This window comes from Lagenorhynchus albirostris, chromosome 20 (assembly GCF_949774975.1).
Source record: "Lagenorhynchus albirostris chromosome 20, mLagAlb1.1, whole genome shotgun sequence".
NCBI lineage: Eukaryota > Metazoa > Chordata > Mammalia > Artiodactyla > Delphinidae > Lagenorhynchus > Lagenorhynchus albirostris.
Window position 1 is genome coordinate 14,011,315 of NC_083114.1, and position 26,941 is coordinate 14,038,255.

At 44.1% G+C, this 26,941-nt stretch overlaps 2 protein-coding genes across 6 annotated transcripts; one reads left to right on the forward strand and one right to left on the reverse strand.

Annotated features, from left to right (window-relative positions):
• Nucleotides 1–175: 175 nt before the first annotated feature.
• GLOD4 (glyoxalase domain containing 4) lies at nt 176–20,823 on the reverse strand. Its single transcript, XM_060133130.1, has 9 exons — nt 20,686–20,823; nt 17,848–17,897; nt 17,165–17,285; nt 13,282–13,426; nt 7,770–7,906; nt 6,914–7,000; nt 6,533–6,646; nt 6,356–6,442; nt 176–726 (listed from the first exon to the last, which is right to left on the reverse strand). Exons 1-9 carry the CDS (start codon nt 20,773–20,775, stop codon nt 661–663), a joined length of 897 nt encoding a protein of 298 aa, XP_059989113.1. The 5' UTR covers nt 20,776–20,823; the 3' UTR covers nt 176–660.
• Nucleotides 20,824–20,875: 52 nt separating this feature from the next.
• On the forward strand, nt 20,876–26,454 carry MRM3 (mitochondrial rRNA methyltransferase 3). 5 transcript variants are annotated; one of them, XM_060133129.1, is made up of 5 exons: nt 20,900–20,943; nt 21,023–21,203; nt 21,453–21,697; nt 23,105–23,272; nt 25,453–26,454. In XM_060133129.1, exons 3-5 carry the CDS (start codon nt 21,460–21,462, stop codon nt 25,995–25,997), a joined length of 951 nt encoding a protein of 316 aa, XP_059989112.1. In that variant the 5' UTR covers nt 20,900–20,943; nt 21,023–21,203; nt 21,453–21,459; the 3' UTR covers nt 25,998–26,454. The 5 variants fall into 5 exon arrangements, with proteins under 5 accessions (XP_059989107.1, XP_059989110.1, XP_059989111.1 ...); XM_060133124.1 differs by having other exon boundaries at nt 20,876–21,203; XM_060133127.1 differs by lacking the exon at nt 21,023–21,203 and having other exon boundaries at nt 20,889–21,022.
• The last annotated feature ends 487 nt before the right edge of the window (nt 26,455–26,941 follow it).

Consider the following 26,941-nt stretch of genomic DNA (forward strand, 5'->3'; position numbering starts at 1 on the left):
ATTAAAAGAAAAAAATATACATATAGAGAGAGAGGGAGAGAGAGAAACTAGCACAGAGCCAGGCGTGTAGCAACATAATACATTAGATCCTTTTGTCTGTTTTCTCTGGCTACTCAAAAATTTAAAGCAAAAAATGTGGGAACGTTAACCAAGTCTTTTGGTTCAAGGCACAAAATTTCTTTAAAAGTTTTTATTGGTCAAGGCCTGCCAGAGTTAAGACATTAGAACAGCATACTGTCACCAGGTACTGGAAGTACTCCTGCTGTAAGCAATTGATTTGGGTTTATTTGTTCTCATTAAATCTACATACTTATCAAAATTCCCTCCATTCCCAACCAAAGGTCCTGTTCAATACAGCTGTCCCAGGCTGCAGAAGAATTGATTACTAATGTAATACAGTTACACAAAAAATGTACCCTTCCAGGGATGGCACAGATGACAGCAAGAGCTCTCCTCTAAATGGACTGATAATGATAGGATCTTCTCTCTAAAATATATCAGAGCTCTCAAAGATAAAAATACACAAATCTTCACCACCCAGCCTCTCTGCCCACACAGGAAACCACCACGTTGTGAGAACATTTGTCACATAATGCACACATCAGGCCTCACAGGTGTTCGACAGGAATCACTAATGCTTGTTCCACGTGATGTCTTCCGTTAACCTGAAGCCTTTGGTTTATTTTGTGCAGCAAACCATTCATCACTTTTATCTTTTGCCATTGCCTACAGAAACAGAATTGGAATATTTATTTATTCTCAATCCATAAAATAAAACACATAGTCTACTTCATACCTCACTGCACTGCCCACAATCAAGAAATTAACAATTAAAAGATGTTCAGGGACTTCTGTGGTGGCACAGTGGTTAAGAATCCGCCTGCTAACGCAGGGAACATGGGTTCGAGCCCTGGCCCGGGAAGATCCCACACGCCGCGCAGCAAATAAGCCCATGCCCTACAACTACTGAGCCTGCCCTCTAGAGCCTACGTGCCACAACTACTGAAGCCTACGTGCCTAGAGTCTGTGCTCTGCAACAGGAGAAGCCACCGCAATGAGAAGCCCACGCACCGCAACGAAGAGTAGCCCCCGCTCACTGCAACTAGAGAAAGCCCGGGCACAGCAACAAAGACCCAACGCAGCCAAAAAATTAATTAATTAATTAACTAAAAAAAGAAGAAAAAATGTTCATTCAGTATAGAGTCTTGTGTTTACTTTGACAGAGGATGCTGATGGGTATCAAGCAATCGCTTGTTAGTTCTCATTTTGCAGAGTAAAGGGCAGAGCCTGCAGCCAGAAAGTGCGGCTGACGCTGCCTGGAGAGCAGGCCAAGCACACCCCGCTGTGGGCTCTTTGGAACAGAAAGTGCTGTCATTCTCAGAGTCTGGGTGGGCTCTCAAGAATCTTTAGTGCTCAGGAGACTCAGTCTAATGATGAGACCAAATGTGAAAAGCTATTCTGACGTCTTAGCAATGAGCCTGGAATGATTTCCTTTTTCCACGCCTCCTCCCACACCATTCCGCTGATGTTGGTACTGTTTGGTTTGGAACCTCTTAATTAAAAAAGAAGTCTTGTTAATAACAATATGTTTTGGTTCCACCAGAGTCCTTTTATCCTACCATTCCATGAGGTTGAGGTCATAGAAAGGGGCTTGTGGGCAGGGAGGGCAGGGGAGCCCAGCTTAAAACTGAAGTCTCTTTTTTAAAAATTTTATTTATTTATTTACTTATTTAGGCTGCTCTGGGTCTTCATTGCTGCGCAGGGGCTTTCTCTAGTTGTGGTGAGCGGGGGCTACTCTTCTTTGCGGTGCGCCGGCTTCTCATTGCGGAGCACGAGCTCTAAGCGCATGGGCTCAGCAGTTGTGGCTTGCGGGCTGTAGAGTGCAGGCTCAGTAGTTGTAGTGCATGGGCTTAGTTGCTCCCCGGCACGTGGGATCTTCCCGGACCCAGGGCTCAAACGCGTGTCCCCTGCACTGGCAGGTGGATTCTTAACCACTGAGCCACCCAGAGAAGCCCCTAAACTGTTTTTTAAATTACTGGATTGATGCTTTAGAGAGCTAGTGCTAGCAACAGGGATTGACTGGAAGGCGGGAGGAGGCTTTTGCAGTATTGCAGGTGAAAATGAGAGCTTTTTCAAAAGGGAAGTAGATAGACAAAGGATTTCAGAGGTAGAACTCACTCACTCAAAATGGATTAAAGACCTAAATGTAAGGCCAGACACCATAAAACTCTTAGAAGAAAACACAGGCAGAACACTCTATGACATGAATCACAGCAAGATCCTTTTTGACCCACCTCCTAGAGAAATGGAAATAAAAACAAAAATAAACAAATGGGACCTAATGAAACTTAAAAGCTTTTTCAAGGCAAAGGAAACCGTAAACAAGATGAAAAGACAACCCTCAGAATGGGAGAAAATATTTGCAAACAAAGCAATGGACAAAGGATTACTCTCCAAAATATACTAGCAGCTCATGCAGCTCAATATCAAAAAAACAAACAACCCAATCCAAAAATGGGCAGAAGACCTAAATAGACATTTCTCCAAAGAAGACATACAGATTGACAACAAACACATGAAAGGATGCTCAACATCACTAATCATTAGAGAAATGCAAATCAAAACTACAATGAGGTATCACCTCACACCGGTCAGAATGGCCATCATCAAAAAAATCTACAAACAATAAATGCTGGAGAGGGTGTGGAGAAAAGGGAACCCTCCTGCACTGTTGGTGGGAATATAAATTGATACAGCCACTATGGAGAACAGTATGGAGGTTTCTCAAAAAACTAAAAATAGAGCTACTATACAACCCAGTAATCCCACTACTGGGCATATACCCTGAGAAAACCATAACTCAAAAAGAGTCATGTACCACAATGTTCATTGCAGCTCTATTTACAATAGTCAGGACATGGAAGCAAGCTAAGTGTCCATCAACAGATGAATGGATAAAGAAGATGTGGCACATATATACAATGGACTATTACTCAGCCATAAAAAGAAATGAAACTGAGTTATCTGTAGTGAGGTGGATGGACCTACAGACTGTCATACAGAGTGAAGTAAGTCAGAAAGAGAAAAACAAATACTGTATGCTAACACATATATATGGATTCTAAAAAAAAGGGTTCTGAAGAACCTAGGGGCAGGACAGGAATAAAGATGCAGACATAGAGAATCGACTTGAGGACATGGGGAGGGGGAAGGGTAAGCTGGGACAAAGTGAGAGAGTGGCATGGCATATATACACTACCAAATGTAAAACAGATAGCTAGTGGGAAGCAGCCACATAGCGCAGGGAGATCAGCTCGGTGCTTTGTGTCCACCTAGAGGGGTGGGAGGGAGATGCGAGAGGGAGAAGATATGGGATATATGTAAAGCAATTATACTCCAATAAAGATGTTAAAAAAAAAAAAAGAATCCACCTGCCAATGCAGGGGACACGGGTTGGATCCCAGGTCCGGGAAGATCCCACATGCCGTGGAGCAATTAAACCCGTGCACCACAACTAATGAGCCCATGTGACTAGAGCCCATGCTCCACAGCAAGAGAAGCCACAGCAATGAGAAGCCTGCACAGAGCCCACGAGCCACAACTACTGAGCCCACACGCCTAGAACCCATGCTCTGCAACAAGAGAAGCCACTGTGATGAGAAGCCCACGCACCGCAATGAAGACCCAACGCAATGAAATAAATAAATGAGAGGTTGATATAAGGAGGCAATATAACACTGTGTTAACTGTAAAAAAAAAAAAAAAAAAGGATATATTTTTAAGTGTGATTATATCAATATTGTATATATGAAAATTCCTTAATTTTTGCTTTTTTTAAAACTTATTTTTATTGGAGTATAGTTCCTTTACAATGTTGTAATTTTCACTTTTCAAATCATCTTAAAATGTGTAAAATACTTAAGTATTTAGGGTTGAAATGCCATGATGTCTGAAATTTGCCTTAAAATTCTCCAACAAATATCCCCACTGCCAAAAAAACAAGTGGGGTGGAAAGGAATGATGAAAAATTATGGCAGAGTTGACTGGTGACAGTCACATAGGGATTTTGTACTCTTTTGTGTATATATGGAATTTTAAATCATGAAATATTAAAAATAAAATCTGTTACAGAAAGAAACGGACAAAAGACAACACACAAATGTTGGTGAGGACGCAGAGCAGCTGGAACTCTTCTATACATACATGGCCAATAGTGTAAAGCGGTTCAATCACTTTGGACAACTGTTTGGCAGTTTCTTAGAAAGTAAAAGCAATTCCCCTCCCAGGTATTTACCCAAGAGAAATGAAACACATGTCCATAAGAAGAGTTACGTGAGAATGTTCAGAGCAGTCTTCCTTAAAATAGATAAAAATCTGGAAAAAACTTCAATGTCCACCATTGGAAGAATGGATAAGCAAATTGTTATATTCATAAAATTGAATACCACTCAGCAAAGAAAAAAGAATTCTGGCATGTACAATTACACTGAGGAATCTCAAAAATGTTACATTGACTGAAAGAAGCCATTCCATCTATATGAAGTCCAAGGACAGACAAAATTCATATGACAGAATTCAGAACAGTAGTTGCTGCTGAGAGGAGGGGTTGGGACCTAGAAATGGGCACAACAGAACTTGCTATAACAATGAAAATACTCTATATTTTGAGTAGTGGTTATACGAGTATATGTAACTGTCAAAACTCATCAAAGTGGACACTAAACTTTCTGTACACTTTAATTCTATGTATATTTTACCGCAGTAACAACAATGAAAAATGCTCATTTAGAGCTTAGTGGGGAGTGGGAACTAGAAGTTAGGAAGTTGAGAATGGATGATGGCTGAAGCTCTGCGCAGAGATGACCAGAGTAACAGGTAACTTCTACTCAGAGAAGAGAAAGAATGTACAATGAGAGAGTAAAAGACAGCCAAGATGGGACCGTGGGCAAAATCATTTCAGGATCAGTCACAGAAAAAGATGCCTGTGGCTGAGGGGAAGCTGTCAGAGAGATAGGAAGATGGCAGGATCCCCAACATCAAGGGAGAAGAGAGCTCAAAAGAGGAGGAAGTTGGGGACTTCCCTAGTGACGCAGTGGATAAGACTCCGTGCTCCAAATGCAGGGGGCCCAGGTTCGATTCCTGGTCAAGGAACTAGATCCCACACGCATGCCACAACTAAGGAGCCCACGTACTGCAACTAAGCAGCCCACAGGCCACAACGCAACTAAGGAGCCTGCGAGCCACAACTAAGGATACCGCCTGCTGCAACTAAGACCCGCACAACCAAATAAAAGTAAGTAAATAAATATTTTAAAATAAAAAAAGAGGAGGAAGTTGGTCAGTGATATGAAAGAGCAAGAAGAACAATCTAGCCAATTTGTCAACTAAGAGGTTGCCTGAGATTCTATTTTCCTTTATGGTAAAATTTGTAAACGCTATATTTTTTGTACATTTCCAGCTTTAATGAACAACAATTGAGTGTCCGTTATTATGTCAGCAGTTTGCCAAGCTCTATAAACAACACAACAATCCTATGAGGTGGATAATCTTATTTCCTCAAATTTTTGGATAAGAAACTACAGTTTAGAGACTTGAAGTAAATTTCTTAAGGTCAGTCACATAGATCCTAAGCGACAGAACCAGGACAGATTGATTCATTCCTTTCAGCAGCAGCAGCAGCAGAGTATTCACTGAGTTCCAGCTACATATGAGGTATGTGCTAGAAGCTGGGGTACAACACTGCATGCTGCTAAAAGATCGTGTTTGATGAGGATAGAAAAACAGTCACTGGATTTGGCAAGAGGAGGTCACCGATGATGTCAATGCGAGCGTCTCACTGCGTGACAGGAGCCAATGCAGAACAGAGTGAAGTGTGAATGGGAGGTAAGAAGTAGAAACGGCGTGTAGGGAGATTTTTAAAACAAATCTGGAGAAGGGATATGGGGTCAATAAAAGATTTTTAGAAGATACTAGAGTTAGTTTGTATGCTTATGAGAACAATTTGCTAGGAAGGAAGAGAACGATGCTGTAGAGTGGAGAAGAGATGACCAAGGGGCTAAGGTAGTGAGAGGGGGTGGCGTCGGGGCACTTCCGATCACCGAGCAGAACAGTGATGTATTTAGCAGCAGTGGTTCTCCAAGGCAGCCCGAGGTGGAGGGAAGGCACACATACTGCACCCAGATAAGAGTCACATAGGTGGCAATGAAGTTGACACAAGCCTCTGGCTCAAAAAGTCACCTCAAAAGGACACGGTTCTGAAAGTAAGAACTGGCCCTGATGCTTGGGTCCTTCTTCATACACACTTAACAGCACCCCCTTGAGCTGAAGGTGAGATAAATTTAGAAAAAAGACTCACGTCATCCAATAATTTGCTTCCCTCTGGATCCATCTTAGAGAGTTCTCGAAATGCTTCATCCCCCACAAAGCAAATTTCATGTCCATCCTACACCAAAAGAGAGAAAAGAAATTTGGCAAAAAGACACCTCAGAAGAAAGCCCTGGTGCAGCCTGTCCTGTTCCTAGGTAATACTTACAGGGTCGGCCAAAATGATAACTTGCACTGTTGCTTTCCCTGGAGTGTCCAGACTCACCAGGGGAGTCAGAATCTTCTGGTTCTCCCTTTTCATCAAATCTTCTAAGTCTGACAACTTGAGGAAAACAAAAAAGCAAAGTGAGCAAGGGGTCCCACACCACTCTTGGGCTGTGGTCCTCGAAAGCCCCAGAGGAATCTCAGATCAACCAGAAAACTCTGGCGCCACTTGTTTGATTTTATATCTCAGCTGCTCGAGACAACTGCTGAACTTGATACCAAAGCCACAATCAACATGAACCTAGAGAAGGGAGGGTCAAGTTTCCTAGCTGTTTGAACTAGCTAGTCACAGAGTTTAAACAAAAGACCTGGTACCAAACATTACCTCTTTCTGGGGGCAAGAAAAGGCAATTCGTCCAAAAGCTGTTGCATGAACAACTGCCCCTTGGATGCCCTGTAGCTCCAGCTTACACTGAAAAGACATGAGAAAGCGGGTTTATTTTTCGGAACAGGTTACGTGGTAAAAGAAAAAAATTCAAACAGGGCTAAAGGAATAAAGTAAATTCTCAGTCTCCCTCTTACTCTCACCCCAGAGGCAACCAGTCAGCAGGCATCCACAGGCATATAGCCTTTTTTCTTTTTTACACAAATGGTAGCATAATTTATGCACCATTCTGTCCCTTGTTTTTCTCCAATTAATGTTACCATCTCAGCACATAGAGACTCGCCTCATTCTTTTTGATGGCTGCTTACTAATCCATTCTATGGATGAACCATAAATGGTTGAACTATTGCTTGAATCCACAGGGCATTTAGGTTATTTCTTATATTTTGCTATTACAAACAATGCCGCAGCAGATAACCTTGTACATACTTCTTTGTGCACGTGTAGGATAAGTACGTTTGTAAAATAAATTCCTAGGAGTAGACCTTCTGGCTTAAAGTAAAAGGACTAAATCATGCTCAAATGCTAAGTTATTAAGAGAAAAAAAAAAAGATTATCATTACAGCATTAAATCTTGCCTACATCTCTTCTGACTCAGCAAATCCACTCCTGAAAGGACACATTCCCCCAATATAAACAAAGGTAATATCTGGGTGGTGAGCTTACCAGCAATTTTAATTTTCTTCTGTCCTAAATATTGAATTACTATGAAGAAACTATGAGAATAACCTTCATGTTAACTTTATTTATAAGCCAAACTCATAGTAACAGATTATTTCTCTCCAAGATTGCTCACCTGGTTATCAGCATAGCCCAGCAAAGCCCTCTGCTTCTTTTCATCTTTTTCATAAATTTTCATTCCCAGTAGATTAGACCAGTAGTTCAAGGACTTCTGAAGATCAGACACTGCTAGAGTTACTTTTAATACAGGATCTGTAGGGTAACGAAACAGCAGGAATGAACAGGGCAGTGCAAAGGAATGGAAGAGAAGGACCCAAACAGGCTCAAGTATATATAAGAATTTAGTTTATAAGAAAGGGATTTTAAGTCAGTGTGAAAGGGCAGATTATTCAATAAAGATAAACGGCATTAAGATAACTGGCTTCTGCGGAGCAACTAAGCCCATGCACCACAACTACTGAGCCTACGTGCCACAACTACTGAAGCCTGCATGCCTAAAGCCCATGCTCCGCAACAAGAGAAGCCACCACAATGAGAAGCCCGTGCACCGCAATGAAGAGCAGCCCCCGCTCACCGCAACTAGAGAAAGCCCACGCACAGCAACAAAGACCCAACGCAGCCAAAAATAAATAAATAATTTAAAAAAAAAAGGTAACTGACTTCTTATTTGGTGGGAAGAAGCTACACCTTTAAACTAAATGGCAAAATACATTCCTAATGAGTTAAAGGATTGTTTAAAGACTGAAATCGTGAAAATACTAGAAATGGGTGATTATTTAAACAATTTTGGGGTGGAGAAAGACTTTTTTTATAAATAAGATTTTTAAAATATTTATTTTATCTATCAATTTATTTTGGCTGCGTTGGGTATTTGTTGCTGTGTGCAGGCTTTCTCTAGCTGTGGTGAGCGGGGGCTACTCTTTGTTGCGGTGCACGGGCTTCTCACTGCGGTGGCTTCTCCTGTTGTGGAGCACGGGCTCTAGGTATGAGGGCTTCAGTAGCTGTGGCGCACAGGCTCAGTAGCTGTGGCTCGCGGGCTCTAGAGCACAGGCTCAGTAGTTGTGGCGCATGGGCTTAGTTGCTCCGCGGCATGTGGGATCTTCCCAGACCAGGACTCGAACCCGTGTCCCCTGCATTGGCAGGTGGATTCTTAACCACTGTGCCACCAGGGAAGCCCAGAAAGATCTAATCTGACACTGAAGATAGAAAAACCATGAAGAAAAAAATGTGCTAGGTTAATTACATGAAATGGAAAACCCCTAGACAACAATCAAAAAAAAGGATTACTATCAAAATTAAAGAATAAAACAAAGTAGGAAACATTTTTTTAACAACATATATGACAAAAAGTCCTTAATATTTAAATCACCTTTAAACATCATAAGGAAAAGATGCACGTCCTGGAAAAATAAGCAAAAGGCACGAAGCAGTAATCCACAAAAGGAGGAACTGGAACAGTCAATGAACATATGAATGCATGTTTGACCTCACAAAGAAATTAGAATTCAAATAAGGGGCTTCCCTGGTGGCGCAGTGGTTGAGAATCCGCCTGCCAATGCAGGGAAAACGGGTTCGAGCCCTGGTCTGGGAAGACCCCACATGCCGCGGAGCAACTAGGCCTGTGAGCCACAACTACTGAGCCTGCGCGTCTGGAACCTGTGCTCTGCAACAAGAGAGGCCACGACAGTGAGAGGCCCGTGCACCGTGATGAAGAGTGGCCCCCACTCGCCACAACTAGAGAAAGCTCTCGCACAGAAACGAAGATCCAACACACCAAAAATAAATAAATAAATAGAATTCAAATAAAACATTTTGTTATCTAATTAGCAAATAATTTTAAAAGTTCACAGTGTTAACTGTTATAGTACAGGGGGAAAAAACCACAATCATGTAATAATGGCAGAGTGTAAATTAGTACGTTTCTGAGCAACAATTTGACGAAATGTATCTAAAAACCCTCCACTGCTTTTGAAAGAGCAATCCCATTTTCAGCAATTAAAGAAGTGACTGCGGATGTATGAAGGCCTTTTGTCACAAAGACATTCATCACAGTGTTGCTCATAACAACGAAACACCAGAGACAACATGAATATCTAACAACAGACAACTGTTTCTCTTCCTACAATGTCACACAATGGAATCCCATATATATTTAATTATATATTTATTTCTTTTGATAAAAGATTGGAAAGATATACTCTAAAATGTTAACAGGGACTACCCTGGTGGTGCAGTGGATAAGACTCTATGCTCCCAATGCAGGGGGCCCGGGTTCGATCCCTGGTCAGGGAACTAGATCCCATATGCATGCTGCAACTAAGACCCAGTGCAACCAAATAAATAAAATAAGTAAAATGTTAACAGTGGTTATTTCTTTTCTTCTTCCTTATTTTTGCGTATCTGTGTGTCTAGGGGAAAAAAATCTATTTTTTTGGTAAAAAGAATAAAAGTTATATTTAAACACTTATCATTATTGGAAACTTTTATAGTGTAAAATGACTTTTTAAATTTACATATTAATTCATTTAAAAATATTACATTTTTTTTTGTGAAAAACAACTTGTGTTTTCCAAAACAAGCAATGACAAGAACAGCATCGTTTTACGTTTTTGTGAATCTCTTTAAGGTCTGGATTAGTAGAAGATAGCTGGATTCTTACATCTGCTTCTGTACCCTGTCTGTTGCAATATATTGTTTAGTTGAAGCATATGAAGAAACTCCAGCTTCTGAGACATAAGTTGTTTGAGGAGTATCTTAAAAGTCTTTTTGGATAGTCTTTTTAGATATTACACTAAAATTTTTCTTTAAGGAGTTTGTAAAGTGACTTTTTGAAGAGCTGTTCCAAGTCTGTATCTGACTAGGATAAATTCAGTGCATTTTCCTTCAGTTTTCACTGCCTTAGTCCCGTTTTCTAGACAAGCAATACCATGGCTAAAGCAAGGTGTTTCTCACAGGGGCCTCTACCTGGCAGACTGTTTTAGTTTTCCCCATTCACTGAGACATCAACAAATTCCAGGTGATTCAGACCCTGAAGGGAGGTAGGGGCAGGAACAGTCATAGTGGGTGAAACTACACAGGAGTGATTCATTCAAAGAAGTATGGACACCAGGCTAGACTTATAGATTTGACTATATCACCAACCAGAAATTAATGCCCCAAAGGTATTATCATTCCAAAGAACAAAAACATCTTATGATGAATCTAGCGACTGTCATACAGAGTGAAGTAAGTCAGAAAGAGAAAAACAAATATCGTTTATTAACGCATATATGTGGAACCTAGAAAAATGGTACCGGTTTGCAGGGCAGAAATTGAGACACAGATGTAGAGAACAAACGTATGGACTCCAGGGGGGGAAAGTGGCGGGAGGTGGTGGTGGTGTCATGAATTGGGAGATTGGGATTGACATATATACACTAATATGTATAAAATGGATAACTAAAAAGAACCTGCTGTATAAAAAATAAAATAAAATTCAAAAAACAAATAGTGACCAGGGCTTCTCTGTGGCGCAGTGATTGAGAGTCCGCCTGCCGATGCAAGGGACGTGGGTTCGTGCCCCGATCTGGGAGGATCCCACGTGCTGCAGAGCGGCTGGGCCCGTGAGCCATGGCCGCAGGGCCTGCGCGCCCGGAGCCTGTGTTCTGCAACGGGAGAGGCCGCAGCAGTGAGAGGCCCGCGTACCGCAAAAAAATAAAAAAAAATAAAAATTAAAAAATTAAAAATAGTGACCAAAGAAAAGATTCTATGGGGCTTCCCTGGTGGTGCAGTGGTTGAGAGTCCGCCTGCTGATGTAGGGGACACAGGTTCGTGCCCCGGTCCGGGAAGATCCCACATGCCGCGGAGCGGCTGGGCCCGTGAGCCATGGCCGCTGAGCCTGCCCGTCCGGAGCCTGTGCTCCGTGACGCGAGAGGCCACAACAGTGAGAGGACTGTGTACCGCAAAAAAAAAAAAAAAAAAAGATTCTATGGAAAACTTTTCAAGTTATTTGGAGGTAATCAAGATGATGTCATTAGAAAATATTTGAATTTTAATGTCAATACCCTAAATTGGTATCTTTGGAATATAAAAACCAAACCTAGAAAGCAAAGAAAAAAAAACCTTATGATTGTGAGGTCCTGTATTATTTTATGTACTGAAACATCATTAAGACTAGGGAAAAAATGTATAATGGAATGAGTGGCAGGAGTTAAGTTTCAAAGTTAGTATATAAAACACCTATCACCTATCAATAAAAATACTCATAGGAATCCCTTACATTACCAGTGAAGTTCAGAAATACCATCTCTCAGTACGTCCCACAGTACCAGCCTAACCTCCCACACTGGAACATCGCTCTTTCTTTTGCTGAGCTCCAGATGAAAAGCAAGTAGCAGTGGGGACTTCCCTACTGCCTTCCAATGCAGGGGATGAGGGTTCGATCCCTGGTCAATGAACTAAGATCCCACTTGCTGCGGGGCAACTACAGAGCCCGCCGCGCCCTACAGCCCATGCGCCACAACTAGAGAGAAGCCTGCCTGCCACAACTAAGACCCAACGCAGCCATATAAATAATTAATAAATAAATATTAAAAAAAAAAAGAAAGAAAAGCAAGTAGCAATAAACACAACTGTCAGGCTCAGTCTGAGGGGCCTTGGGGACTTGAGGCAGACCAGAGGGGAAAGAGAATGTCTTCACCTCAGGTGCACTTAGGGGCCTGTGTTCACTGATTGAATGACAGGCAGAAGTGCCCTTGCTATTCACCAGTATTTTTTTTTCCCTTTTCTTGCTTTTGTTTTTCTCTTGGCAGAGCAGGTAGCAGAATTTGCAGGAATTAAATACATGTGTGACGAGGATGCCTCGTACGTGAAACGTCATGCGGTTTCTCTCCCACTCACTGCGGCAGTCAGGGCAGTGGGCTCCTCACTTCATTCACCCACACTGACCAAGAGCCAGCACTGTAGTCTGGGAAACTGACCTTAGCTGCAAGATACGACTAACCGGTCTAAGGATAATCCTATTTGTCTTGCCTGCCAGCGATTGGTTCAGGAGCAGGCATGGGAATCAATTCTGACCAGGAAGTTGCTGGAAGATTCTGGGAAAGTTTTGCTGTGCTCTTAAAAAAGAGCCACAGGAAGTCAGTTTCTCTTCCTCCTACCAGATGAGAATGTGGAGGCAGGTAGCCCCAACTGCTACTGGCAGCCACCCTACAACCCTGAGAGGGAGAAGCAGACCCTTGAGGACAAGAAGATGCAGAGAGAGAAGATTTGGGTTCTTGATGCCATTGCTGAGCTGCTGAATCAACTAACCCTGAAGTCTTTCCTACCCAGAGAATGCCTGCTCTGTGAACTAAAACATTTTCTTACCGTTCAAGCTACAGTTGGGTACCTAATATCTGCAGCTGGAAGTATCCTAAACAGATACATTACCAGTAGAATAGATAGAACCAGTCCAGAACCCCTACAGTGATGCACTCAAATTCTGATATGAGAATATAATTTCTTAGAGGACAAATAACAACACTGGCTTGGGAAAGATGTGTCATGTCAATATAGAAAGACTCCACAGGAGACAGAAATTGAGCTCCCTCTCTCCTTCCATCAGAAGCCTTTAGACAGAGGGCTTTTGTCAGTGTGGGGATAATTACCTGACTGAGGTGGACTGCGGTTCTGCAAATAGAACTTATATCCTCCTGGGGCTTTGGTTTCAAAAACACCTTCTGCCACTTCACTGAGTGGCCACTCCAGCTTCCTGGCGTTGCTGACAGCCTGGCTAGAAGCGAGCGTGATACCCTATGGCAAACAACAGTATCATCCAAGTGCGTAATCACAACAGATCTTTTATAGAAGGTAATGAAGCAAAACCCCACTGCCTTTACATCAAATCACCTAAGATTTAATTGGCATTCAAAATTTTCTGCTAGTAATTTTGAAGTAGGTTTTGGACATTTTTCTCCCACAAAGATTCTAAACTTTGTGAATTGTAGGACAGAAACACAAATGCCAGAGAAAGTTGATTCATTTAATACCAAAGATAATCTCTCCTCACTTTTGAGATCTGGTCAGAGAAATCTTGATCTTACCCTTGGTTCGCCAGCTACTTATTTAAAATGTTCTCTTTTTAATTTTGCTTTTTAAACCAAAATACATAAACCAACTATCGAGGCATTCTTTATTTAAATTAATCAAAATGCCTAAGAATGCGCACCATGCCTTCCGATGTGCCCGGCCTCGTTTCTAGCCTGGACTGCAGATCAGCCTCTCTCTGCCTCCAGTCTTGTCAATCCATCATCCACTCTGCAGCCGGAGTAAACTTTCTGAAACCCACCCTACAGTCTGTCTCAAGACGGCAACCCCATGCTGTTGTTCCTCTGCTTACAACCCTTGATGGCTCTTCATTTCACTCAGGGATGGCTTACGATGGCCTGAAAGGGCCAAGACAATCTGACCCATGTCATTTCTGAGCCCCCCTCCTCCCCCTCTCCCCTGGCTCTTTTCCAGCCATGCTGGCCTCCTCACGTTTTCTAAAACGTGCCAGGCGCTGTCTGAGGGCTTTTGCGCCGGCTGTTTCCTAGCTGAAATGCTCTTCCCCGAGATATCCACACGGCTAACTCCCTTATCTCCAAGACTTTGCTCAGATGTCACCTCCTCATGGAAACCTGCTCTCAACGCCCCACTTAAAATTAAAAGTGGGGGCTTCCCTGGTGGCGCAGTGGTTGAGAGGCTGCCTGCTGATGCAGGGGACACGGGTTCGTGCCCTGGTCTGGGAAGATCCCACATGCCACGGAGCGGCTGGGCACGTGAGCCATGGCCGCTGAGCCTGCGCGTCCGGAGCCTGTGCTCCGCAATGGGAGAGGCCACAACAGTGAGAGGCCCGTGTACTGCAAAATAAATAAATAAATAAAACTGGTCATTTGCCCCATACTCCCAACCCCCCTTATCCTGTTCTGTTCTTACCCCATTACAATAATCACCTTTAAAATATTCAATAACGTATATTACATTATATTATATTATTTATTCATTCATTGAAATTTATTTTTTTATTTTATTTTATTTTTTGCCGTATGCAGGCCTCTCACTGTTGTGGCCTCTCCCGTTGCGGAGCACAGGCTCCAGACGCGCAGGTTCAGCGGCCATGGCTCACGGGCCCAGCCACTCCATGGCACGTGGGATCCTCCTGGACCGGGCACGAACTCGTGTCCCCTGCATCGGCAGGCGGACTCCCAACCACTGCATCACCAGGGAAGCCTCATTGAAATTTATTATTTGTTGTCTGTCAGGCCCAGGGCCCCCTCCCCTACCAGGCACAGATTTCTGTCTGTTTTGTTCACCGCTTATCCGAAGTTCGTGGAACAGTGCCTGGCACATAGCAGGCACTCAATAATAAATAATTTAATACATAGGTCATTTCACATATTTGTTAACATATGCATAAACTAAACTCCTAGAAGTGAAACTGCAAGGTCAAAGGGTAAAGGCACTAATTATTTTGATACTGCCAAACTTGAGGCTGTACCACTTCACACTCTTATTAGTAATGCATGAGTGTGGCAGTTTTCCCACACCCTTCCTCACAGTGTGTTATCACACCTTTTGGTTTCTGCCAATCTGATAGATGACAAATGGCAGCTCGGAAGTTGAACATCTTTTTCAATGTTTAAGAGACTTCCTCTTCTTTTCACTATACAGGGGTTCTTTATACATATGGGAGTTCTATTTAACCTATTTTTCTTTGTGTTCCATGAACTGAGGAGCAGCACAGAAGGCACCTTTCATCAGGGCTCTCTTACTACCAAAGTCTCCTGGGAAGACCCACAGTAGAGCCACCAAGCTGTTCTCCACCTACATGGCTTCTAGTACCTGCAGGCCCACTGATCAACATTTGACCTGAGCCGATTAAATGTTTATGGCACCAAGATGGTTTTGCTCTTTTTTTTTCTCCCTGATTTAAATTTGGAGAGTAAAGAAAAGAAAGATAAGGAGAAACACAGAGACCCTCATATACACTCAATCACCAAATCCTATGAACTCTACCTCTGACATCTCTCAAATCCATCCTCTCCCTCCCTCCCCCACTACTGCTGCGTTTGTTAGTTACGGAACTGCAGGTTGCTGTGTATCCTGTGTGCTGGTGGCGTCACTTCCAGTCCTGCTCCCTGCCAACCCAACCTCCCTGCTCTAGCCACGGATTCTTGTGCATGGCAAATACTGCGTCATTCCCCTGCTTAAAAGTGGCTCCACTCTGCTTTCAGAATAAAGTCTGAACGTCCTGATATGATGTGGCCCCTGCTCACTCCTCCAGCCTCAACTCTACTCTCCCTTCTTCACACACTAAGCTCCAGCCAGAGTGAGTCACTCACAGTTCTCTTAGCGCCATGCTCCCTCTCACCTCCAGGCCTGTGCACATGCTGAGGACAGCCATCTCACCCTCCCACCCTGCCCTCCTCACCCTGCTTAGACGTCACTTCTGGGAAGCCGTCCCTGAACTCTCATCTGTCTGAGCACAGGCTGGAAATTCCTCCTGTGTGTTCCCACATTCCCCTGTTCTTATCCCTATCTTAGAACTTATCACACGGTATTCTTGTTGTCTCTTTACCTGTTTCCCCCATCAGACACGAAACTGCTTAGGCCAGGGAACATGCTCTAAATGGTATCCCCAGGACTAACAAGGTACATGGCATAGAGCAAGTCACAATAAATATCTGTTAAATGAATAAATTAGTGAGAGGCATGGAGAGTGAGAAAGAGAAATGTATTAATATGTTATATCTGAGCAGTCCTTTCCATTTACAAAACACTTTTATATATATCTGGTCCTACAAACTTCAATCTAGGTACCATTATTTTAACATGAGTTAACAGGAATAGCGAAATCAAATGAGCAAAATAACATCTAGCATGAGGTAGAGTTGCTCAGTAGATTCTGGGTAAGAATCAGTTACTCCTCTCTTGCTATGTATTTGGGCCCAGTGACATTCCCTCTCGCACACAGTAACTGCTCAGCAAATGACAGACACTATTACTATAACAGGTGCACAATGACTTGAATTCTTGAATGCATTAATGAATGCAGTGCATGCAACGACACCTTCTTTCTATCCTTAAAACCTTCTCAGATTTTTCTGACTAGGATTCACTGCAATCACTCACCCCAATCACAACTGTCCACTAGAGAGAAAATATTTCCCTGGATGGTGATGAGGACCTGACGAACCACTGACTCTGGCCCTTCCACCTCCTGAGATTCAGTCATTCCCCCAGGGGAGTCTTGTCTCCTTCAAACCTCTCTCTAAGTCTTGAGCTTGATTCCTAAGTGGTGGGAGAACACATTTCATCCTGAGCGAGCTTGGAGACAGGGGCCCAAGCAGGTTTCTTGGTTTTGTTCTTTTTTAAATAGAAAATATCAAAAAACTAATCACTAAACTACACCCCAAAGCCATCAATCAGTAGTCATCGTTATCTACAGCCGTATCAGTGACACCTCTAAAAGGTACAGCCAAAAATCTGCTAGAACAAAATGATATTTACCATGAAGTCATTGCCAAGTTTGTAGTTGCCAATGCCGTAATTGTAAGTCAGTTCTGCAACAAAATGATCATCCTCAGGTCCAAATCCCACCATTGTTTTACTCCATTTTCCATCATAAGGCCTAGAAAAATGAAAAAAAAAAATGAACCCAGTGACCACAGACAAAATCTGCTTCAGGTTGCCCCCAAAGAACTATTGGGACAAAGAGGTGGGCAGTCCCTTCTGGTCCTCCAAGTACCCATAAGGATGAGATGACCTCAGCCGGTGCTAAGAGCAGCTGTGCACAGCGCTCATGGGCCCCATCACCAAAGGCTCAAAAGACCATTTGTCTGGCACTTACTTGAGGGAAAGGTTCGTTTACCTTTTCTTTAAAGTAGGGAGCTGAATCCTACAGGGACAGCCGTCCCACCTGACCTTAACTCATTTTTTGCCTACTTGTCAAGCATGCAATTCCCATCAGGCCTTGGAATTTCTCAGCTTGCCATGGTTACTAAGCTTAAGAGATGCTCCATAAGACACTGCTTCATCCACAGCATATACTTATTTGTGACCCTGAAGCTGCCTCCCTAATTTATTGCCTCCTTAATTTATTCTACTGCCTTCTACTCGCTTTGAGAAACTGCTTTCTGTTCTTCAGGGGTATTCAGAGACTAAAGAAGATTTTAAGAAACAAGGGGTCATACCCATTACAGGCAGCTCTGCAGCCTTCCTCAAATTCCTCATGCCGAAGAATCTGGTAAGGGAATGAGAATTAATGGCAAAGTTGTCCTAGTAGTACACACAACATATTTAGCACAAACTAAAATGTCAAAACACAGACATTATTATTTGTAAGCTTTCTGTGTAAAACAAACAAAAGATAACGAGCTGTATATCTTTCCCAGGCTGGAAGTAGTAGAGGTAAGAAAGATCGGCTTGATACCAAGGGTCAGGCAACCAACCAAAGTTGTAAATCTATTATATTTAGATCGGGAAGCAGTACTGTGTAGTGAAAAAAGTGTGGCCTTCACTTAGTAGCTGTGTAACTCTGAGAACAACATATTAGGATCTGAGTCTCCTAATATGTTGTGAAAATAGATAATTTATTAAAGCATTTGACACAGAACCTACTACACAGTAGGCTCTCAATGTGTCAGTTTCTGTTTTCCTTTTTGAGTCCCACAGCTACTGCTCCAGTTCAAGCTCCCATCACATCTCTCACAGACTATTTATTAGAAATCATCTTATTGATCTCTTTCCTTAATACCACCATAAAATTAAGTCCCTAAAGCACAGCTCTGATCACACCACTGCCCTGTTCTAAAATGTAAGAGAGCTCCCCACTTTTTATGACATCAAATCCAAATTCCTTAGGATATTATTCAAGATACTATCAGGGACTTCCCTGGCAGTCCAGTGGTTAGGACCCCACGCTCTCACTGCCAGGGCTGGAGTTCGATCTCTGGTCAGGGAACTAAGATCCCATAAGCCGTGTGGAGCAGCCAACAACAACAACAAAAAAAACCCCAAAAAACTAAAGGCACATAAAACTAGTGGTGCTTCCCAAACATATCTTAACTTTGCATTGGCTGTTCAGTTTTTCTAGTATACTCCTCCCTCTAATCTAGGTCTATGGATATCCCACCTATCTCTAGAGGTCACCTCAAGTACAAGGTCTCCATGAATTATTTCCTGAGGACCAGGTTAGAGTTAAAGCTCTCCTACTGTTGTACTTTTATAATAATGGTAGCTAACACTTACATAAGACATACCATGTGTCAAATACTACACATATAATAATGTGTTTAATCTTTACAACCACCCTTTTATCAATGAGGAAACACATGAAGAGAGAGCTCTGTGGTTTTCTATCATCAAATTTCAAGTACCGTTACCATCAGCAATGTACAATTCCCACCCCCATTCCAAGCCAGGAGCTTTAATTGAGGACAGATACCAGGGTTATTTTCATCTTTGTCAGCAAACCCCAACACAGAACCATGAAGTGGGTGATGTTTTTTAAATGACTGATGAAGTCAGGTAACTCCCTTTGCACTCCATGTCTCCTGCGGTGTCTTTACATTAAATCGCACTCTTGCACACTGTAAACAAAGAATGTCACCTGCAACTCCATTTCTACAAGGACCAGGGCATCAGCTACTGCAGTGGCCCACCAACAGTGCACCTTGAAGGGAATTCAGGATGGAGAAAAACAAGAAGCATTCCATGCTTTGGATGCTGGCCCTAGATATTTAAGATGCATATCTAAGGAATAATTTCAATGAATCCAGAACCCATCTTCTGGGACTTCCCTGGTGGTGCAGTCGTTAAGAATCCGCCTGCCAATGCAGGGGACCACTTTCTGGACCGGGAAGATCCCACGTGCCGTGGAGCAACTTAGCCCATGAGCCACAACTACTGAGCCTGCACTCTAGAGCCCCCAAGCCACTGAAGCCCACGCGCCTAGAGCCCATGCTCCGCAACAAGACAAGCCACTGCAATGAGAAGCCCACGCACCGCAGTGAAGAGTAGCCCCCACTCGCCGCAACTAGAGAAAGTCCGTGCTTAGCAACAAAGACCCAATGCAGCCAAAATTAAATAAATAAGTTTATTTTTAAAAATCCCAAGTTAAAAAAAAGAAAGAAGCATTAACTTGAGATGTCTGTTTTTGTGATTAGCAGTAATCTTTTGATGTTCAACTACGTGGTTTTGTTTTTTTTCCCCCCAGAAAAAAACTCATATATATTCTAGCTCCGCCCTTGCCTCTTCGGGGCAGTTCCTCAGAGCTATCTGAGAGGCTGTCTTCCAGGCTATAGTCCTCAGTAAGGTTCCCAAAAAGAACTTAACTCGAAAATTTTAGGTTGTGCATTTTTGTTTCAGCTGACAACATCTAAAGTCCCTGCTTATCAGGAAGCTCCCCAATAGCTTCCACCAGCGCTTGCCACCCAGGTGATCTCTGCAGAATCACAGCTGCTCAGAGCTGGAGAGAGGCGACTTCCAGGTGTTGGAGACGAAGATGGCTTCTCATTGCACACTTAGATCTGGACTATGGAGAGAAGAATTGGAGCACTCACCCAGAGACTGAATATCCAAGAGACCATTCAAACCAGCAACAAGAGAAGTAGAACTATGACTAATGCTGATATCTAAACCGAAAGGCTCCAAACCAGAAGAGTCATTGTTCACCGGAGGAGTATTATATATAACTTTTTATTTACTGCCTTTCCCACTAGACTAGAAGCTTCGCAAGGGCAGGAATAAACATTCGTGAATAAACTTAAATGAAAGAACGTGTGTGGGCAACACAATCGGCGACTAGTTAAGTGTGACCCCCTTTCAAAGTCCATCTAACCCAAGCCGCGACTCACGGCTCTTCCTGAAGTTGAAAACCACAGAGCTAATGGGAAGTCTAGGGGCTAAGGTCGGACACCCGGGTTCGCGCTGAAATCCACATCACACCCTTTTCTCCCCTCCCTCGGCCATGTGGGGCTCAGCCTCCCGCGACCCCCTCGCGCACCAACCCCTCTCCGCCCCGTCTCCACCTTCATTCCCAGGACATCACGATAGAAACAAGCCGTCTGGAAGCGGTTTCCCACTTTGAACACGAAGTGCAAAGATCGACGAGACGCCATGACCAGCCGTTACTCGTACAGCGCCGCACCGCCCACAGAGGATGCCGGCGCGGTAGTGACGTCACTGATCACCGCCGGCGCGCCTTCGTGACGCAGCTCACGGCGCAGGGGAAGATGGCGGTGCTGGGGGAGCGTGCGTGTTGGGCCACGCGACCGTTGTTGCCGGTGGTGCGGACTTGGGAACTCGATGCGCGGCGCTGGGTCCGGGCGCTGCGGCGCAGCCCCGTGAAAGTGGTGTTTCCATCAGGTCAGGTCGTGGAACGGAAGCCCGGTCCCGGGAAGCAGCCTCGGAAGGCGGCGGCAGAGGCCAGTCCCCGCGAGCAGCGACTGAAGCAGTCGCGTCAGGTGCCCCCATCCCAGACCCCCAGCACCTGGGAAGAGTCGGGGCTTCGCTATGATAAGGCTTTCCCCGGAGACAAAAGGCTGAGGTGATGTGTTCCTGAGGCTTGTCGAGTTTTCTCGTTTCTCTTTCCCCTCACAACGAGACCTTGACCTTTTTCCTCCCGTTGGAGGACCTCTTGAAGCACAACTCGCTGGTTTTTATTATGCACGGAGGGTAGGATAAGTGTCTAACAGTTCGTTTCTTTCCCCGCGAAGCTCTTCATGTCTGTTAGAACTAGATGTGTCTCCGTAACAAGGATGTTGGTAATTACCCGTCTTTTTGTTTCCACCCACAGCAGTGTGATGACAGTAGTTAAGTCCAGGCAATTTCGGGAGAAGCAAGGGAAGATCCTGTTGGAAGGTCGTAGGCTGATTGCAGATGCTCTCAAGGCTGGTGCTGTGCCCAGAGTTTTGTTCTTTAGCCGTCTGGACTACATAAAGGAGCTGCCCATTGAGAAGCTGAAAGGTGTTAGCCTCATTAAGGTGAAATTTGAGGATATCAAGGATTGGTCCGACCTAGTAACACCACAAGGAATAATGGGTCAGTGGTTATCCAGTGTGTCTCTAGAAGTAGAGACTTGGGATTATTTGTTCATATTTGTCTCAGGGCAACAAATTTTATTTAAACCAAATTCACAATATTACTGTGCCTAACCTTTTCTTAAGACACCCAGAAAAATACATTTCTCAAATCTTTGCATCTTGTATCTTCAGTGGAGACTCAAGCCATTTTTTTGTCATTTGTATTGTGGGTTTTTTATAGTCTCTAGGGAATAATCAGTCTTCCTCCGACCTTATTTTTTGGGGGTCACTTCTTCAACCTTAAGTATTCAATTAAAAATTAAGAAAATGTTGGGAATTCCCTGGTGGTCCAATGGTTAGGACTCGGTGCTTTCACTGCTGTGGGCCCAGGTTCGATGCCTGGTCGGGGAATTAAAATCCCGAAAGCCACGAGGCATGGCCAAAAACAAAAAAATTAAAATGTTTACCAAAAGATTTACCCTCTATTTCCACAAAACCTCTGCCAGTGTGGTAATACCTATATATTGTTGACCCCCTTATTCTAGAAGCAGTTCTGAGCAGTAAGCTGCAATTTGTCGCCCGGTTTAGCCTGTTGAACAGGAAACCATGTCTTCATTTGATTGAATCCAACTCAAGATTCTAATAGACTGTTAGCACTTAGAAAGTCTTTTTTCTAAATATGGAAAGACTAAACTCTTTATACTTTTTTGACATTCAAGATATGAGAATCGAATGTGTGAGTGTAGAGATTTCTCTTAGATAGTAAGGGATAGTTGGGGCAGGGAAGGCGTTTTCTTCAAGATTCTAATGTTTAGGCCAGGGCCTCTCACACCAGTTGTGCATGCATATTCCCTGTAGTGGGCTCACTGTATAGCTATTAGTTGGGAGCAGAAATTCTGGGGACAGTCTCTTGTTTCTGTAACCCAGCAACTCCTAGGAATCTGTGCCCCCGTGCCCAGAACTCTCCCATAGGGTGGGGACTTGGACTACTAAAGTCCTCCACTCAGTCTAAGTAACTGTGCTCTTATTAGCTATAGTTGTCCTTGAAAAGGACCCGGGTTTGATCTCTGGTCGGGGAACTAAGATCCCACAAGCCATGCAGTGAGGCCCAAAAAGAAAAAAAGAATTACTAGGTTACAGAATAATTTCATACAGTGTGATTTTTTTTTTTTTTTTTTTTTTAGGTAAAAGAAAAAGCACTTATATATGGGTAGATGGACATACATGTAGGGAGATGCATGGAACAACTTCTGAAAGGATACACTCCAAGGTCGAAAGCAGTTATGAGGGAGAGGAGGGCACTGAATTTCTCGATCAGAATGTTTTCACCTAGTATGTAATTAAGAATACACAAAGAATGATAAATAAGTGAAAAGTCAAATTACTCCCCATGCCAGACAAATGAACCACCTTTTTTTTTCTTTAGGGATTTTTGCCAAACCTGACCACGTCAAGATGACATACCCAGAGACTCAGCTTCTCCACGCACTGCCCATATTGTTGATTTGTGACAATCTCCGCGACCCTGGGAACCTGGGGACAATTCTGCGATCTGCTGCTGGCGTAGGCTGCAGCAAAGTGTTACTCACCAAAGGTAAGAGCACCTGCTACTGGGTGGATCGGGTGGCTGTTTGTAAGTGAGCTGGCTCTGTGGGCAGACATGTGTGTATTTGAATCTTGGATTTGTCCCTTGGTAGCTATGTGTAAGCAGTATTCTGAATGTCAATTTCCTTATCTGTAAAGTGGGCATAACAGAATCTACCTGGTAAGGTTGTTCTAAGGATTAAGTGAGATGATGAATATCAGGTACTTAGCACTGTGCCTGGCACACTCATTCATGTTGATTATCTTTAAAGTTATTTTGACACCTGCTACGTTATTAAAGACTTAAAATTAATCAGGGAAGAAACAGATGCTGGTTTGAACACTTGGTTATCTCCTCTCGTCAGAAACGGGAATTAGTAGCCTTGGTTCCAAACAGACTTGTCTAACAGTTGGGATGTGCCTGAAAGGGCTATTACAACCCGGGGGGAGCGGGGAGGGAGAGGATCATTCATCAGAAACAGTCAAGCTACCATTTGGTGTAAACTGAAGTGGTCCCATTGCTGAGACTCGCCTGAATTGCTCCTGACAGCTCCTCCTCCCAGTCAGGCCTCGCTGGGATGCATCTCTCTGCTGGGATGAGTGAGGTGCGGGGTTCCATCATCAGTACCCCACTCACCTGCCTCACTGTTGAGACCTCGGAGAGCAGGTGTGGTCTGGGAATGCACCTGTATTATCCAGGCAGTGTGGTTTCCACATTGATGCTGGTGGATGGTGTGTGAGAGGTAGGGAAAGAGTAGGAACACTTGGTGTGGTGGCCAGTGCTGAGGACACCAGGATGAGGGAGAGTCTCACCTTGTCCCTTGCTCCCCACCGGTGGAGGGGTCAGACTAGATGGCGCCCTTCCAGTCTGGGCCCCTCTTCTGCCCGCCCCTCCTGCCACCTCTTGGCACACAGCCCACTTTCCATGCCTTGTTCCTGTGGTTGGGGATCCATGTGAACAGTGTACATTCTGCATGTCTTTTTTTCCTTTATAAACTTGGTTTGCCTACTTAACCTATCCTGAAGTTTGACAGGCTAACTTCCAAGATAACTTATAATGAGGAGACTCGTGCTAACAAGTCAGGGAGGATACCGGATATGTGGTGCCCTGGTCCTGCTGTCTCCCGACCTGTGGGAAAGGCCAAGTGTCTGCTGATGCATAGAGGTGGTTGGGTTTAGCACGACTGCACGGAAGGGAGAGGAAGTGTGTATGGAAGCAAGGGCTGTGGCCTTGGTTCTCCCTGGATTACTGTAATTGCCTCCAGTCTAATTTCCCCATTTCTAGCATCTTCCTTGCTCCAATCCAGATTCAACATGGAAGCCAAATGGGTCTTTCTAAAACAAAAACCAGATTTTGTCACTACTTTGCTTAAAATCCTTCAGGGTCATTATATTGTCTTCTGGATAAAATCCTAAACTCCTCAGCCTGGCATATCCAGCCTCCTTTAAATTGGTCCTTTCCTGCCTCCGGTCTCATCTCCCACCTCACCCCCATCCCACCCCCACTCAGTAATTGGCCCAATTGCCTTACTTAGTTTTTCCTCCCACTTCTGTAACTTTGTCCTCTGACCCGGTCATTCTGACAAAACCCTCCTAACCTTCAAGATCCCGCTCAGTGTTGTGTTCTCGGGTGGTTTTTCCTGCTTCGATAGCCCTGCTTCGTACGAGAGTTTTCTATTACCTTGTTCATGCTTCTTTTACATCAGTTATTCCTGGTAGTGTAGTCACCTGCTGAAATGTCGTCCCGACGCCACTGCCCACTCCATCATGAGCTCCTTGAGTTTGGGGACTTTAAGGCTCTCTCATCTCCCGTCCAGTGTCTGGCACGTGTGTGGTAAATGTTTGTTTGTTTTGTTTTTTGTTTTTGACCTCACCACATGGCTTGTGGGATCTTAGTTCCCCGACCAGGGGTGGAAGCACCGAGTCCTAACCATTGGACCACCAGGGAATTCCCTGCGTGTGGTAAATGTTGAAGGGATGAATAAAATCTGTTTCAGCACTAGCAGGAACGAATCCTCCAGTCCCTTGGCTGGACACCGCCGTAGCTGGGGAGGCAGAGGCCTCAGCCACCAAGAAGGCCACACTAGGACACTTTTTGTTTTATCTCCTGATTAGAATTAATCTGATTTACTTCAAAGTCCCCATGTCTGGGAAGGTTTGTAATGTTAATTGGATCCTTTTATTTTCTAGGCTGTGTGGATGCCTGGGAACCCAAAGTGCTGCGGGCAGGTATGGGCGCACATTTCCAAGTGCCCATCATCAACAACCTGGACTGGGAAGCAGTGCCCAACTACCTGCCCAATGACACCCGCGTCTACGTGGCTGACAACTGTGGCCTTTACACACAGGCCCAGGCCCAGATGTCTAATAAGGCCAGTGACTACGGCTGGGTATGTGACCGACGACCCCTAAAGTTTCACAAGTATGAGGAGGAGGAAGAGAATCTAGAAAGTGCAGCCAGTAAAGGCTGGCTCCCTGAACTTGAGGTCCAGAGTTACGACTCAGACTGGACAGAGGCACCTGCAGCTGTGGTGATAGGTGGGGAGACCAGCGGCGTGAGCCTGGAGTCCCTGCAGTTGGCTGAGAGCACGGGGGGCGGGAGGCTGCTGATCCCCATCGTGCCTGGTGTGGACAGCCTGAACTCGGCCATGGCTGCGAGCATCCTGCTCTTTGAAGGGAGAAGACAACTGCGGGCGAGGGCGGAACGCTTGAGCAGGGACGGGAGTTACCACTGAGAGGGGACGTGGAAGCCAGTCCTCAGTTTTAGGTTGTCTCTGTGGTTACTGGAAAAATAAGAACTTCTCTGACTTCCTGCTTAGCCTCAAAAATAACAAAGGCCAAAATTCCTCCTGAGATCTCCATCTTCCCACCGACTTTTATATATGTGTGTATATGTACGTGTGTGGGGGAGTAAGAGAGAGACAACATAAGTAAATGCTCCTCATGGCTGTATGTTTTTAAAAACTATCCACCAAGGAGCATCTTTGTGCCCAGAAAGTTGCTGAGGGCATCACCTTGGGTAGGGAGGACCCCTCCCTCCACAGCTGGGGGTGCTCTGCAGTCATGGAGTGCTGGTTAGAGGCCGGCCTTGGTCACTCAACTCCTGTGATCATTGGTCAGTGGAAATGGACTTCACCCCTGTGAAGTGTAGACCAGCAGATTACATTAAAAAGTTTTATTTCAGTGTGGTCAGTGGGTCTCAATGCCTGTCTTTTCATCTTTGGCCTAGTGATGAGGACATTGCTGAGAGGTTAATGACCCAGGAAGCTGAGGGCTACAGGTGGTGGCGTTCAGTAGCTGGCTCTTCTTTTGGCTTGGCTGTGTTAATCTCTGTGATTGTTAATTCAGGCCATGACTTAAACACTGTTTATGTATGACACAATTTTTTTCCCCCATTTCTGGTGAAAGAGCTGATACCACCATTTCAGGTGGTATTACACCTTCTTAGCACCTCTGCAGATCTTTTTGAGAACTTGGTTCAGAAAAGGAGGAAACAGTTCTTAAATCTTCAGCTTAATCCTGCATCTATCTGTCAGCAAAGCTGTACCCTTTCTACTAGCTTCCTGCTGTTAGTCCTACTTCGTATAACACTTTTGGTTAAATGTAATGACTTGTTTACATTAATCCCCCATCCTGCATAAACAGAACTGTTAGGAAGATGCCACTGTTCCTGGAGGCC

Excerpts from the sequence above, each read along its gene's own strand:
- GLOD4 (XM_060133130.1), bottom strand. The coding sequence starts at position 20,775 with ATGGCGTCTCGTCGATCTTTGCACTTCGTGTTCAAAGTGGGAAACCGC. Across the intron at positions 6,647-6,913 it reads TTTCTTGCCCCCAGAAAGAG|TTGTCAGACTTAGAAGATTT; the intron begins GTAATGTTTGGT and ends GTTTTCCTCAAG. Across the intron at positions 727-6,355 it reads GAAGCAAATTATTGGATGAC|GCAATGGCAAAAGATAAAAG; the intron begins GTGAGTCTTTTT and ends CTGTTTCTGTAG.
- MRM3 (XM_060133124.1), top strand. The coding sequence starts at position 20,890 with ATGGCGGTGCTGGGGGAGCGTGCGTGTTGGGCCACGCGACCGTTGTTG. Across the intron at positions 21,698-23,104 it reads AACACCACAAGGAATAATGG|GGATTTTTGCCAAACCTGAC; the intron begins GTCAGTGGTTAT and ends TTTTTTCTTTAG. Across the intron at positions 23,273-25,452 it reads CAAAGTGTTACTCACCAAAG|GCTGTGTGGATGCCTGGGAA; the intron begins GTAAGAGCACCT and ends TTTATTTTCTAG.